This window comes from Phocoena phocoena, chromosome 16 (genome assembly GCF_963924675.1).
Source record: "Phocoena phocoena chromosome 16, mPhoPho1.1, whole genome shotgun sequence".
In the NCBI taxonomy this organism is placed as follows: domain Eukaryota; kingdom Metazoa; phylum Chordata; class Mammalia; order Artiodactyla; family Phocoenidae; genus Phocoena; species Phocoena phocoena.
In genome coordinates, this window is record NC_089234.1 from 8749757 (window position 1) to 8763857 (window position 14101).

Here is a 14101-nt window from a genome sequence, read left to right on the forward strand (position 1 = left end):
ACTGATTTTTTTTTCCTACCGATCAATGTCCATCTGGCCGAAACTCCCTTTCCCACCACCACCGTAGAACATCCCCTCGAACATGGTTTTCAAAACGTATTGGTTTGTTTGGGGTAGAAAGCAGATGATCTGGCTGGAGGAATGCCGATAAATACGAGAAACAATCAAAACAAAAAGTAGGGCAGAGGCCATAAATAAGAGGTAACGAATACACATGGTGTATCTCGTAATATTTCTGGAAACGCGCAGCCCTGCGCCGGAGTGGGGGCCGCCCGCGCCAGGCTGGCGGGGAGCGGGCGGGCGGCGCGGGGCCGGCGGGCCGCTCAGTAGTCGAGCTTGCTGTAGAGGTTGTAGAGAGGTAAGGCCGAGAGGTTGCTGCCCGGGTAGTAGAGCGGCGCGGGGAAGGCGAGCGAGCGCGGCACCGGCACGCGCAGCAGCGAGTTGTCCCGGAACACCAGCGGCATTCCCACCAGAGTCTGCGCCGACGCGTGCGCCATGTTGGCCGCCTCCAGCTCCGCGGAGAGCTGCCGCTTCCACTTGTTGCGGCGGTTCTGGAACCAAGTCTTGACCTGGGTCTCGGTGAGCTGCAGGCTAGAGGCAAGGCAGGCGCGCTCCGAGCTGCTCAGGTAGCGCTTCATGTCGAAGGTGGACTCGAGCTGGTACACCTGGCTGCGCGAGAAGACCGTGCGCGTCTTCTTCTTGGCCGCGCCCGCCTGCCTCTCGGCGCCGCCGCCTTCCCGCGGCCGCTCGGGCCCCGGCGACGGCGAGCCCACGGGCAAGAGCCTCTCTTTCTCTTCCTTAAAGTCTGGGTGCGAAGAAGAAAGGAAAGGCGTGCGCTCCGAGCTCGCCGGCCCCGCGCCTCCGCTGCCCTTGGGGGTACCTGGGGAGTGAGAACAAAGAGGAAGGCCATGGAGTTAGGAAACCTCAAAGGCCCCCAGCTTTCGCCGGAACCAGGGAGTTGGCAGGCGCCTGCAGTCTTGGTCCCATCTTCCTTGGTCCCACCCCCATCCTCTTCTCTCCCTCTCGCTGAAACCTAAAGCCCGGCACCCGGCTTTTGAAAAGCAACAGGACAGGGATCCAGCTACTTCGAGTCTGGGGTCTCTATGCTCCCAGCTTCGTGAAAGGACGTGTGGCAACAGGGGGAGGAGATCCGGAGGGGGGACATTAGCATCATTTTAAAAGATGATTTTGCCTTGTAACAACTGAACTGGAAGAGTTCCCTGAGCTTTATAGTGTGGCATCATTTCACAGGCCGTTTGTTCTGAAATCACGCTAAGGACTAACGCGGGGCTCCCCTTGGTCAGATGTTGTAAAGAGGAACCATCTACGAAAGGCACCATTGTCAATCATCTTGGAGTGCTAATCATTCCGAGGAGGAGGAGGAGAGAGAGAGAGAGAGAGAGAGAGAGAGAGAGAGAGAGAGAAGAGAGAGAGAGGCAGAGGTCGAGAGAGCGGAAGAGAGAGAGAAGAAAAAGACGCTGAAAGTGATTGCGGTAGAGAAGGACCGACCGCTCAGATCCGACTTCCAGACCTCGTGTGCAGAAAGTATACGATGTGCAAAGAGGATATTGAAGGCACAGCCATGCGTGCGGCCGGCCCTGTGCCCAACCCACTCTGGTACACTCTCCCTCCAACCCAGCCTTCCCCAAAACCGCGCCGCGCCACATCTGTGCTCCCGGTTTCTTCCCGAGCGCCCGCCGGGCGGAGGAGTCAGCACAGAGCGCGCGTCTCCTCCCCTCGGCGCTGGACCCCGCGCGGCCGCGGCTCTGGCCAGGCGAGGGGGGGCGACGCGGGAGCCCCCGCACAGCTTCCCTCCCCTAGAGCTTGCTCGCTGCTGACCCGGGGGCGTGCGATCCTTACCCAGGCAAGGAAAGGGGATGGGGGGGTGGTGCTTGGGGCCGGGCTCCTTGGGGCCGTGCGGGTCTGGGCAGAAGCAGGCGGGTGCCTTCCAGCCGTCGTCCGGCTCCTCCTCCTCCGAGGACACGGACAGGCTGCGCTTCCTGGCCGGCCAGCCGGCGGGCTCCCGTGGCGCCTCCGAGGGGCCCCCGCCCAGGATGGACTGAATGGTGAAGCTGGAGACGCCGCCGGCCGCCGGACACCCCTTGCCCGCATCTTCCTTGCTTCCCATCCTGGGTTCATAAGAAATCGGAGGAAACCAAGAACTCCCTTTAGAGATGATCTGGGTGGAAGGTGGTGCAGGCAGGCAGGCAGGCGGAGGGGGTGGGGGAGGGGGGAGGGAGCCAGGGGGAGGGGCGGCGAAGCTGGCGAGGCGTCCCCTCCGCGCGGGGGACCCGCGGGCACCGGACGGCTGCGCTGGGGTCCGTGCCCGCCCGGCTTTAGGTGCGGCCGCCCAGCCCCGGCGCGAATGCCCCTTCCTTGCCCACCAGCTCGCCGGGTCCCCGGCGGCGCAGAGGTGGCGCGGCCTCATTTGCATAGAGGTTACTCAGATGCGGCCAATCGCAGCACCGCCGAGCGGCCCCGGAAAATTTCAAAAAAGCCCAGGCCCCGCACGCAGCGCCTGTGCTCCCCGGAGCGCGCAAAGAGCCGGGCGGGCATCTGCTGTGTCCAACCAGCCTGGACCGAAAGCAACATAGATTCCAGCCCAAGTTCCTACCCTGTGTGGCGACACTGATCGCTCAGACCCCTGCCCTCTCGAGAGGTAGGGGCAGTTCGGGGCTCAGCTGGAGTGACCCGACGCCTCCCATAGGCGATGGGTCCTCGCACCCTCAGAGGGGCTCACAGTCTGTTCCACGACCCTCCCCAAACTCACTTCTTCTCGCCTGGGCAGGCCAGCAGGGCTGGCACCCCGCAGACCGCTGCGCCTGGCGCAGGAGGCCGGGGGGCGGGGAATTTAGGAGCGTGCGCATAGGAACTGATGCTCTTTCCGGGAGCTTACCGGGGAGGCCTGGGAGCAGACAACTTGGGCCCTTCCCGGCCTACAGACCCTACCCCTGTCACAGGCCCAACGGGGCTGCAAGACCGTTGGGGGTGGGGGAGGGAAGCCCTAGATCTTGTTTCAAGAGATTCGGGTTCAAGTCCCAGCACCCTCATTTTCATGCTGCGTGAACTTGGACAAGTGAAATCCCAGTCAGAGCCTCACTGCCCTCATAGGTGATACGAACTTCTCATTAATATCTCCCCTTCACCTGTTTCGAGGATGGCCTTAGGTAGGAATGAAAAAGCACCGGAAAGCCTAGAATCACTAGGAGCTCATTGTAGGTCCTCTGTAAACCTTTGTCAACAGCCCAAAGCTCGGCCTCCTCTTCCATAAGTGACTCTCACTTTTAGGCAAATATTGGAGGTGAGGGAATTGCTGCAAAAAGAGAAGCGCTTTGCTCCAGGAAAGGAGAGAAGGACGTGAGGATAGCGACATGGTTTTAGAATTAGACAAAGTGTATTCAAATGGCTAGGTGACCTTGGACAGGACACTTAAACTTTCTGAGCCTCGGTTTCCTCATTCCTAAAATTGGGGGGAGAAGCAACGATTACCTCGCAGAAGCTGTATGAGGTCAAAGTGCCTAACCCTGAGCACAGCTTGCGGTGGGCGCTCAATTAACCATGTTTCCCTACCTCATCCTCACGGCCCCCTCAAAGCCCTGACTCTTGTTCTTTTCATTCCCAGATCAGCTGGTACCGGATGTGGAACCAGTCCGGCGCAGGCAAAATGTTTCGGGGGCACAGCTGTCTATACAAGCGTCGAAGAACCGAAGGTGGAAGCAAGGCTCCAAGGCGCTCAGGCAACCCCACCCCCTGGGTCTGAGGCCTCGAGACCGCTCGACCAAATGATCCCGGGAGCCCTGACTCTAGGGTGCCCCCCAAATGCAGCCAAGGGTGAGAGGAGACTCTGGAATCAGTCCCTACAAATGTCCAGACTCTGCACCATGATGGTGCAGTTCCCCCCCTCGCCCGCGCCGCGCCCGGGTTATTGAGCAAAGCGCTTATAATATCATTAGCCGCGGTGAGTTACCGACTGCAGCCTTACCCGTGGCAGAACCTCTCCCTACTTAACTCCTCCAAGGGCTCGTTAATGGGCTAATTGATTAGGAGTCGGCGGCGCAACCGGGGCAGAGGCAGGCAAGGGGGCGGGGCGGGGGGGCAGAGGCTGTGCGCCACGGCCCGGGAGGCCCGCGAGGGGCAGGTGCCGGCCTCCGTCACCGCATTAACCTCTTCAGGGCTCGGCGGCGGGGTCGAGACACATTACAAATGGTCAGCTTTAATCATGGTGTCAGCTCATTAACCCGGAAGGACCCGGTGCTGAAATACAATTTGTGCGTCCCCCTCTGCGGGGCCGCGGCGCAGGCTCCCGGGCCACGTCACAGCCCGTCCCGCGCGCTCCCGCACGGTTGGGGGGCAGAAGGGAGCATCCTGAAAACAAACACCCGACTCTCACCCGCCTGCGACCTCTCCGCCTCTCGCAAGCACCCTGAGTGGGAGCTGTCTCCCGGCCCGCGCTGAAGCCACCCGGCGGGAAATTGGCGGACCGGACGAGCTGAGCCTGCCCCTACACTGGGGACGAAAGAGGATTTGGGGTAGGGGGAGGGCATTGGTTGAACCCTTCTGAGCTAGCAAATACTTGGTGCCGGCAACCTGGAATATTCTGAGAGCATCCTACCATGCTTCACTTTAATCCTCACAGCAAACCTGCGGTGCAGATCTGTAACCCCCCCCCCCAATTACAGGTGGAGAAACTGAGGCTCAGAAAAAAAAAAAAAAAGCCCAAGCACAGTAAGCAAGATTGAAGCCCGAGGTTGTTCCACTGCCAATACCTGACTCTTTGGAAGGGGCGAGGGGCGGGGCATGCATTGGCCTTGCTTGAGCTTGGGAGTGGCTGCGGGGTAGACTGTGAGGACCCCCGCCATCTCGGGACCGCGGGGGCACATGTTTGGGTGGAGTCAAGGACCCACAGGGTTGGCCTCAGCCAGAGCAGTGACCAAGTGAGGCAGCAGCTGGGCCTCCGGGATGGGCCTCGGAGAAGCAGCTCCCAGACCCGGGAACGGCGAGGGACCGGGGAGCTGACCTGTGTGGCCTCCTCCACCCCGGCACTCTGTGTACCTTCAGATGCGAACACCTGAAGCCTCACACACGCGCTTGCATAAACACTTCCACAGTCACACACAGTCAGCAAACGTTCACTGAACTCCGACTAGTGTGTGCCTGACACTGACACACTCTGAACTGAGCCGGAAAAGTGGTGCTGCTGGCGCAGGACAGAGGCAGGGAGGCTGTGGCAGAGACCAGGCAGACTCCCCTCTCCTCCAATCTCAACTGGGCACCTGCAGGATCTCCCCCACCTCGGGCAGACAGCAGTCCCAGGGCCGGGGCCAGAGAGCCAGGACGCGATCTTCCCGCTGTTCCTTCAGGGCATTTGAGGGGGGGGTCCCTAAGACTTCACGGCAAGTGCAGAGGCCCACACGCCCTCTCCTGGGCTCAACACCGCTGCCAAACGCACTCCCAGGAACCTTAAGCTTCAGGAACCACCACCCACAGACACCCCATCTCTCTGTCCTCAAGTGTGGCAATTCTTCAATCTCACCTCCCACCCCAACCTCCAAGCCTCCGGATAGCTGCGCCCCGCCCTACTCCAGTCAGATCAACAGCCCCTACCCAGGAGGAAGGCCCCTCATCATCTTTGCGATGCCCCCCACCCTTCCTAGAAATTAAGCATAAACGGGTTCCAAGCAATGATAAACTTTCCAAGACTGAAAGGACGCTTAAAGTTTAGGTCCCGAGATTATGCCACTGCTCGATATTAAAGCGGCCCAGAGCAAACTTGCCGAGGAGCGTAATAAAAATTGATCCTCTCTTCTCTGCGGCAGTTGGGAAATAGGCTGGCTGAGCCGGGTAATAGTAGAAGAAGGCTCCCTCCGAAATGACAGATGAAGTCATAAACAAGTTTGATCTTGGAATCAAGCTTCGATAAATATTAAACACAGGCTGACCCCCCCTTTACGCGAGTGGATTATGATATATGGCGCGTCCAAACTTTAAAATAAGGAAATACCAGAGAAAATGATCTCAATAAATTTTCTAAGTATAAACGTTGATTATGTTTCGATTTTCATTCAAGGGCCTCTGCTGTTCGTTCTTTGGTGCAAATGACATCTCGCAATAGGCTTTTGGGGAAAAGGGCTCCCTATTTGAAAAAGAGAGCCCCAGAGGTGTACAATTTATGTAATCTGCGGCTGGAAAATGAATTGTGTAATTTATTGGAAAACAGAAAGTCGTGAAGATTGGATCAGCATAGCCGAGTCCCAACACCCCCCTCCCCACATCCATCAAGTTCCAATTAACAGCCTAACCAGAGAGCTTTAATGGGTTTCCAATCTAGTGGCCTGATAGACTCATCAATTCCTCTGGGAGAAATTAAGAAAATCGACCGCCCCTTGGCGACGCAGTGTCATTCCTTTCTGCAACTATATGTCAAATTAAAAACACAATTAAAATTTAAACTGTTTCAATCAAAGGGTGCCCTGCAACCTATGTTTCACTTAATAGAACTTTGATGAAAATCTGATGCGTGCACTCCATCACCAAGGGGGGCGAGGGCGGCGAAGGAGCTCACGAGAGAAGGGGATTCTTTCTATTTCTTTAAGACTTTAGCGCTCCGGTGGGGCACACCAGGTGACTCCACCTCGTCGCTCCTGACTAAATGATGGGCGCAACTCGCTGTCGGCGTGCTCTCGCTCGCTCGCGCTACGCCTCTCCCCCAACTCTTTTTCCTCTCCGTCCACTGCAACCAGAAGGGATCCTTTTGGAACCCGGGCGACAGAGATTTGGGCCAGTTTCGCCGCGAAGACGCATCGGCTGGAGCAGCAGCCAAGAAGGGACCTGGGCGAGTACAAGGGCTCATCTCCTGGGAACTGTCCGAGGAAGCACGCTGCTTCCAGCGATCTCTTGGCTCTTGTCTCGGGAATTGCCCGGACACACGGTTGAAGTGTTACGGGATCCTGGAGGCAGAATGGTGGGGGGAAAGCCCTGGCGGATAACTGGACCCCAGCTGCGCTGCTGTCTGAGATCGGATTCCCCAGAAGCTGTGGCTCCCCACCCGATAAGCCTCCAGGGTACTTCCGCAGGAGAAGCAAGCTCGGGAACAGGCGCGTCCGAAATCTCAACTCAAGATCCGGGTCCGAGTCACTAGGCAGGGCTCCAAAGTATAGCAGGCCCACTTATCTTTACAGCCCTTTTCTCCCTTCCGCCATCCACCCACAGCACCCCTCCCCAACTATTTGTGAGGCCAAAGGGTCAACATTCGCCCTGTACACCCAGACGGGCGCACGCGCACACAAAGGCGTGCACACCGCGATTCGCGTACGCCCAGACGCGCGGATCGCTCGCACCCACTAGGCAGAGACTGCCTGCAGGCTGGGCGGGAGGGGATGGGCAGAGAGTGGGCGGCAAGCCGCGAGGAGGGGCGGAGGAGTGCCTCTGCCTGGCCCGGTGTAAGTGCCTGGGCGGGCGACGTCCCAGGGGCTTCCCCGGCTGTGCTCTGGACCCCAAGTGGGGATTTCTATGGGGCTCATGGTTTTTGCACCCTGACCCCGTCGCGGTGACCCAGTAGAGTGGTCTTTTCCTAGCCGCTCTGCGTTCTAAGTTTGGATCGCTGAGGGGAAGAAGCCTCCTGGGTGGGTCACAGGACTCGGGGCGTGGACAAGCCGAGGGGTGGGGCAAAATGGAGCTCTGGAGGCGGGCAGGGCGGTGCTCAGCAACGTCTCTGGTCCCCGCAGGGCCTTTCCAGGGAAGTCCAGGTGCCCCGCGCGCGCAGGGGAGTAGAAGCTGGAGTGCTTGGCCCGGGCCCAGGCAGCCCTACGACGCCAGCTCTCGCCAAAGCTCCCGAAGGTCGAAGGCTGTGCAGCCCTCTAGGCCCCCACTGCTCTGACCCCAGCTCCCAACGCCCGGGCCGCGGCTGACCCAGCGTGCTCTTGCAGACGAGAAAGCGAACCCCACCGACCTTCGTACCTCCCCCTCCTTCTCCCCGCCCCACCCTCCAGCGCGCACTCTGGGGCTCTGGCGTGCCAGGGGACGTCCTGGCTCAGAATGAGGGCCCAGTGGCGGGGGTGGGGCAGTTTATATCTGTCTTGCTCTCGTTTGATGTACACACACCCGCTCTATTTACTACCAAATAAAAGAAATACATCTGTGTTGCCAACAGAAACAGCTCGAGAGCTGGCTCTCTGGTCTCCCAGGGCCCGGAGACCCTCCCGGGCACTCAGAGCCGCAAAGCCCAGCACTGTGAGGACCCCGGCTCCGAGTGAGGCACCGGCCCATAGGTATACGGGGGTCTGAAGTGGGATGATAGCGGCTCCCGTAGTTTGTCCCAGGTGGCTTGTGACGAGGGAACATGAGGCATCTCTGCCCAGATGATTTCCAGCTTCACGCCCCAGAAGTAGGAGCACCACCTCGCTCCCTGCCCAATCCTTTCTACAAGGTTCTTCCCAGCTTGCCTTAGCCTGGGGCCATCAGAGAAAACCAGCTGCCCAGGGTCACCCAGAACAAAGTGTGCCTGACTGTGCCTGTGCTGTTGTGATGCTATGTGATCACAATGTATATGTGACGCTAAACACATACACAGGCTGGGCCCTGGGAGCCCCTGGATGTGGTGTCCGTCAGGAGGTCTAACAGAAGGGGGGGCAGTGAATGTTTCATGTCACCCTTGAGGGTGAGTGTATCCTGTATGTTGTCTGCATGTGTCTGGATGATGCAGAGAGGATTAAGCCAGGAAGCCGATACCATTGCACTGACTTGAATAATTTGGGGTGCCAATAGGGAAGGATCTGAAGTTAGGATAGGAGAGAAGGCTGGGTTCCACAATCTGAAGGGAGGGGAAGATGAAAGATGGAATCGGGGATGTTGGCTCAGTGTCCTAGGGATTTCTTGGAGGAGTTGAGTGGAGGTACGCTCACTCTGCCACATAGCCCCTTCTGCTGAGCGGTTCCAGCAGTTCCTGGCAATCCTTGCAGAGGCATCGCCAAGAGAGGCACTCTGTGTGGGGGAAGACGGCCCCGGGCTAGCTCTCGGGATGTGACAGTTCCATCAAAGTGCTGTCTTGGCCTCTCCTGACACAAAGGCTTGCAGTAGAGCCTAGGATGCTTCGTGCTCGGGGAGCAGCTTCCATGCTCCCTGTCTCTTGCATTGTGAGAAATACCATGACCCCCAGCCGACGGGAGCAAAGCAGATGTTTCCCACCTGGGCAGGCTTCTAGGTTCATATCACTGCCAGTCCCAGGCGACGGCCGAGCCACATTCCTCCCCCAGGGCTTCACCTTGGCTCCTGGGCGGGACTCACCGGCCTAGGGCAACGGGGTCCTCAAAGGGAGGGAAAGGGAGGCTGCAGGAGCAGGACAAAGAACAAACTGTGCGTGTGGAGAACCAGTTATTTCTCGACTTTGTAAAGACCAGGTCAGTCAAGAACCATTTTCTAGAATCCAAACACAAATAAAGGAGTATTTTCTTGGCGCTTGATAACATCGTGTTCTGGCTGTAAAATCTAGGAACGTGTTTGCTATTGCAACATTATTTTTAATGAGCTGTTATTGGCCTGTCCCGCAGTTAGTACTGCCGACAGTAAAAGGCATCACTGTGTTTGCAGGTAACACAAGGAACGACATATTTGGACCCCGAATTTCTGTTTATTTTTCATTTGTGACACATGCCCTCGTTTTTATCCCAAACCAGAGGAAAATAAAGGGAGATCCATCTTCACTGAGGTCCAGGCTAAATTTTGCCATAACTACACATGCCAGTTTATTTGGAGGCAGTTTCCCATCCATAGGAAACGATACTTGACGTTTCAGCCACAGAAGAATCAATCGTGTGGATTGGGTTTGAGCAACTGCAACTGTAAAGCTCTGGGAGAGGGAATGAGAGCGCGTGCAGGCGCTCCCCAGCGGACGCGCCCGCGGTGTGCTCACAGGGATCTTCACCGTCTCCCCTTTCTCGGCTCCCCAGCTTCAAACGCGCCCTGCCAGGAGCTGGGCGTGCAGACCCCAAGCCCTAGGGCAGGCAGTCGCGCCGCGTTGGCAAGGGGCGCCCAAGCACCTGCTTCCGCCCTCCGGGCCCGCGCTCTCGAGCAGCTCTGGGAGCGCCGCGCTCGGCAGGCCGCCCACCCGGTGCCCGGAGGCCGGGCGCCCGGCAGGAGCTTGGGAATCGCTAGCGCTGCACTTCCCGGCGGCTGCCGGGATCGGGGTACAGGGCCCAGAGAAACCCTGCGCCCGTGAGCCTTTGGGCGCGGTGCACAGAAAAGGATCTGCCCGGGAGGAGGCAAAGTCCTCTCGGTTGTCGCCGCCGCAGTCGGGTGGTCTCTGCTCCCCGGCACTGGACTCACCATGACCGCGCCCACACCCGAGCCGCCCCGGGAGCCACAGTTGCTCCAGGCTTGCGGAGGCCTCCCTGTCCCGGAGCTGGGAGCCGCCGTCCCTAGGCCTGGTTGGCCTCCCTGGGGTCGCCCGCTCGCAGCCTGGCCTCTCCCAGGTGGACATCGCGATCTGCCTCGGGCCGCAGCTAAACTCCAAGTTCACTCCCTTCTTCCCTCCCCCGACCCTGGAGGCAGCCGGAGCCGACCCCGCTCAGGCCCAGTGAGTGCTCAGGGATGTTCTGCCCAAAAGCTCGCGGCTCCCAAAGGACCCTGCGGTCTGGGAACGGAATGCGAGGCTGCTGCCCTGCGATCGGAAATACCAGCGGTCTCTGAGCTTGCGGCTGTCGCTGCGCTCAATTCCGCGAACGAGATAAGCCCGGGTCCTCACCCGTTCCGCCCCGCATTCTCCCCTTGCTCACAGGGCGTTTCAAGAGGCGTACGGTACGGAGAGAGCGGATCTGGTCGCGAACAAAGCCGCCTCTGTCTCCGCCGCCTCCTGGATTACAGGGATGTGCGTCCAGGTCGGACTCGGCCATTGCAGAGGCAGCCAGAGAGCGAGGCAGAAGAGAGTTCGCAGACACCTGCTCTGGGGAAAATCGTCCAAAGTTACACACTCTGGCAACAGGAAATGCCTCGCTTTTCTTTTCTTTTTAATTAATTCCATTTCACGACAACATTAAGTGTAACAATATTTTGTGATTTTTTTCCCTCTTTTTCTTAAAAAGCGACTGAATCCAGGCAGAGGTGAGGGAGATGGGTGGGAGGGACAAACTATCGCAGAACAACAGGTGTAGCCGACAGAAAGAAAACAGATTGGGTGGCAGAGCAAGGAGCCCTGAGGAGTTGAGGGTGAACTTTACAAGAAATCTGTACATTGATCAAATAAGTTAAAATTCTCCTAAGTTGATTGTCCTTCACTTAAAGCGCTCTGGTATGCCTATCTTACTCCTTTGAGCATTGCTACCTATCCTTGTTTCCTTCCTTCCCCCCTTTCCCCTTCTTAATTTCTTCCTCATAAATGAACGACCGGAATTATGCATTGAAGACGTCTGCTTCTCTCCGTGGAGGAAGAAGCAGGCTCTCAGGAAATTTTGTTCAATATTGCACAGGTGAAAAGTACAACAGTTACTGCCAAACAAAACGGTAGGTGGAGAGGATAAAAGATAATTTTTTAATATTGAAATATTCTCTCAAAATAGGGAACAAAGTAATAAAGGTAACATTAATAATAATTTACCAACAAATGAAATTCCCCAAATATAGGCTGCTAATAAATAAGACCATCCACACCAGGCCAGATGTGGAGTTGTTTCAATAATCAGAAGTCTGATTTGGGGCTGCCTCATCTTTTCCCTTTAAACACTTAATTAGAGAATTCATCGGTCCCAAAAAGGACAGATGAAGAGGTCAATTGCGACAGACCTCTGCCGGGGAGAGAAAAGTGGCCTGAGTCGGGGTTCTTATGAGAGGCTGCTCAGGTTCTGAAAACTGGGGAATATCTGATTGGGAGTGGAGAGGAAGAACCACACCCAGAAATTCAGAAATAAAAGTACTACAACGTGAATTTCTCCCTCTCTCCCTCCCCCCGCCTCTCTCTCTCGACTTCTGAAAATAGTTCTATAGAAAATGAATCAATTAGAGGGGTTCAGGATTTGCGCTTACTTTCCTTCCATAAAAATAAAACCCAAAAAGCCACAGCGCAAGGCAAACTGGGGGCGGGGGTTGGGGAGGGCGGCACATTTTGCAAAAGCTTTTTCAGCCGAAATATTTGACCTGGAAATTTTGTCTTTTTCCTGCTTTCTCTTAATATAAACCAAAACCAAAAGTAAGAGGGGAAGAGCCTCAAATCCATTAGGGGTGAATTGCACGAAAATGCATTGCAAATACTTACAAAAACGCTACCGATTGGGGGAGGGGAGGCCGGAGCCGCGCGCCGAAGCCCCGGTTCCCGAAGGCCGCTGGACGTCTCTGCGCCCTCGGCCCGGCCCAGTCTCCTCTGGGGTCTGGGAAGGGGGCCGGGTGCTCCCTCCTCCTCCCCTCTCGGGCCTCAGACGGGCCGGAGCAGCGGCACGGACGAGACCACCGGGTGAGAGTAATACACGGGGTGCGGGAAGGTGAGCAGCGGCTGGCTGACTGGCACCGGGGACCCCGCGGCCGCGGCCGCCGCGCCCTCGGCCGCCGAGTTCTCGTGATAGAGGATGGGCACCCGTACGATGCGCTGCGCCGCGGCGTGGCTCAGGTTGGCCGCCTCCAGCTCGGCTGCCAGCTGCCGCTTCCACTTGTTGCGGCGGTTCTGGAACCAGATCTTGACCTGCGTCTCGGTGAGGTGCAGCGACGCGGCCAGGCCGGCGCGCTCCGAGCTGCTCAGGTAGCGCTTCATGTCGAAGGTGGACTCGAGCTGGAAGACCTGGCTGCGCGAGAAGACCGTGCGCGTCTTCTTCTTGCGGCACGCGGGCTTCTTCTCCGGGCTGTCCGCGCCCTTCTTCCAGTCCTCGGCGCCCGGCGTCGCCGCCGCCGCTCCCACGCTCGCCCCGGCCGCGCCCGGCGCCGCCTCGCCCTCCTTCTTGCCTTCCTCCGAGTCGCTCTCCTCCAGAATGATCTCGTCCGGGCTCTTGGAGTCCAGCTCCTTGTGGTCCGGGTCGGCTTTAAGCAGCGGCTCCGGGGAGTCGCGGTCGGTGCCCGAGGCGGGGGAGGAGTCTCGTAGCAGGGCCTTCTCCGAGGCTGGAGAGAGACAGACGGACGCACACACACGCACACGGACACAGCCTTCAGCGAGGCCTGGCGCCTGGGAGCGGCAGGCTCAACCCGCGCCGGCCTCTGGGCCCCAGGCCTCGAGGCCTCACCATTCCCGCGGGCCTCCTCCTTCCCGGCTGGGCCAGAAGAGGGGCGCCACATCCTGGCATCCAACCTTCTCCCGAGGAGAGGCTAGGGAGACCCGGAGTGGGCAGCACGGCCGGTTCCTTTCTTTCCCTCAGTTCCCTCGCCGGGGGCCCGCGGAGATTCGCCTCCAGCTTGGGCCCGCCGGGGTCACTCCCTCCATCCAGGCCAGGTCCCCAGTCCCAGCCACCTGAAGCCTCCCCATTCATGCCCGAGGCCACTTTCCCGGGAAGCGCCGCGCCCCGGACTCCAACTCCATTTCTTTTCTCACCAAGTGGGATTGGATTCCCTAGCAGCGCAACAGAGCGTGCGGGCAGGAGTTGCAAGCCAGGGGACGGAGGAAGCCGGCCAAACAGCGCGTTTGAGGGTGCGGGGGTCCCAGGGCTGCGGTGGAAGGCAGCGCGGACCGGGCTGGGACAGGCGCGCAGGGAGGACAACGAAAGTTCAAAGAGAGGTCGGTACCTTCAGGTCGTGGGAGGTGGCCGCCGGCGGGGGTCAGAGTGTAGGGGTACCACCAGGCCGGGGAGCGCTCCAGGTAGTGCGCGGGCAGGGCAAACCTCTGCGCCGGGATCTCAAAGCGGGGGAAAGCCAGGTCGCCCACCTGCGAGAGCGCGAAGCCCGCGGCGCCCTCCAGGGCCCCCTTGGCCGCAGCGGCAGCGGCGGCGGCGGCGGCGGCGGCGGCGGCGGCGGCCGAGGCCGGAGCGAAGAGCGTCCGTGGGGGCGGCTGCGGCTTAGGGGGCGGCCGGTGGTGGTCTCCGTTGAGCAGGTTCTTGATGGAGAATGGGGACTCCTTGGGCGCGGGAGGCGGCGGCGGCGGCGGCGGCGGGGGCTGCGCGCTAGCGGTGCCGGGGGCGTCCGGCCCGGGCTCCGGCAT

At 58.9% G+C, this 14101-nt stretch overlaps 2 protein-coding genes across 2 annotated transcripts; both read right to left on the minus strand.

The window, feature by feature from the left end:
• Positions 1-323: 323 nt before the first annotated feature.
• On the minus strand, positions 324-2128 carry HMX2 (H6 family homeobox 2). Its single transcript, XM_065894831.1, has 2 exons — positions 1861-2128; positions 324-880 (listed from the first exon to the last, which is right to left on the minus strand). The coding sequence occupies exons 1-2, from the start codon at positions 2126-2128 to the stop codon at positions 324-326; spliced, it is 825 nt and encodes a 274-aa protein (XP_065750903.1).
• A 10269-nt stretch (positions 2129-12397) lies between these two features.
• HMX3 (H6 family homeobox 3) lies at positions 12398-14101 on the minus strand. Its single transcript, XM_065894601.1, has 2 exons — positions 13690-14101; positions 12398-13071 (listed from the first exon to the last, which is right to left on the minus strand). Exons 1-2 carry the CDS (start codon positions 14099-14101, stop codon positions 12398-12400), a joined length of 1086 nt encoding a protein of 361 aa, XP_065750673.1.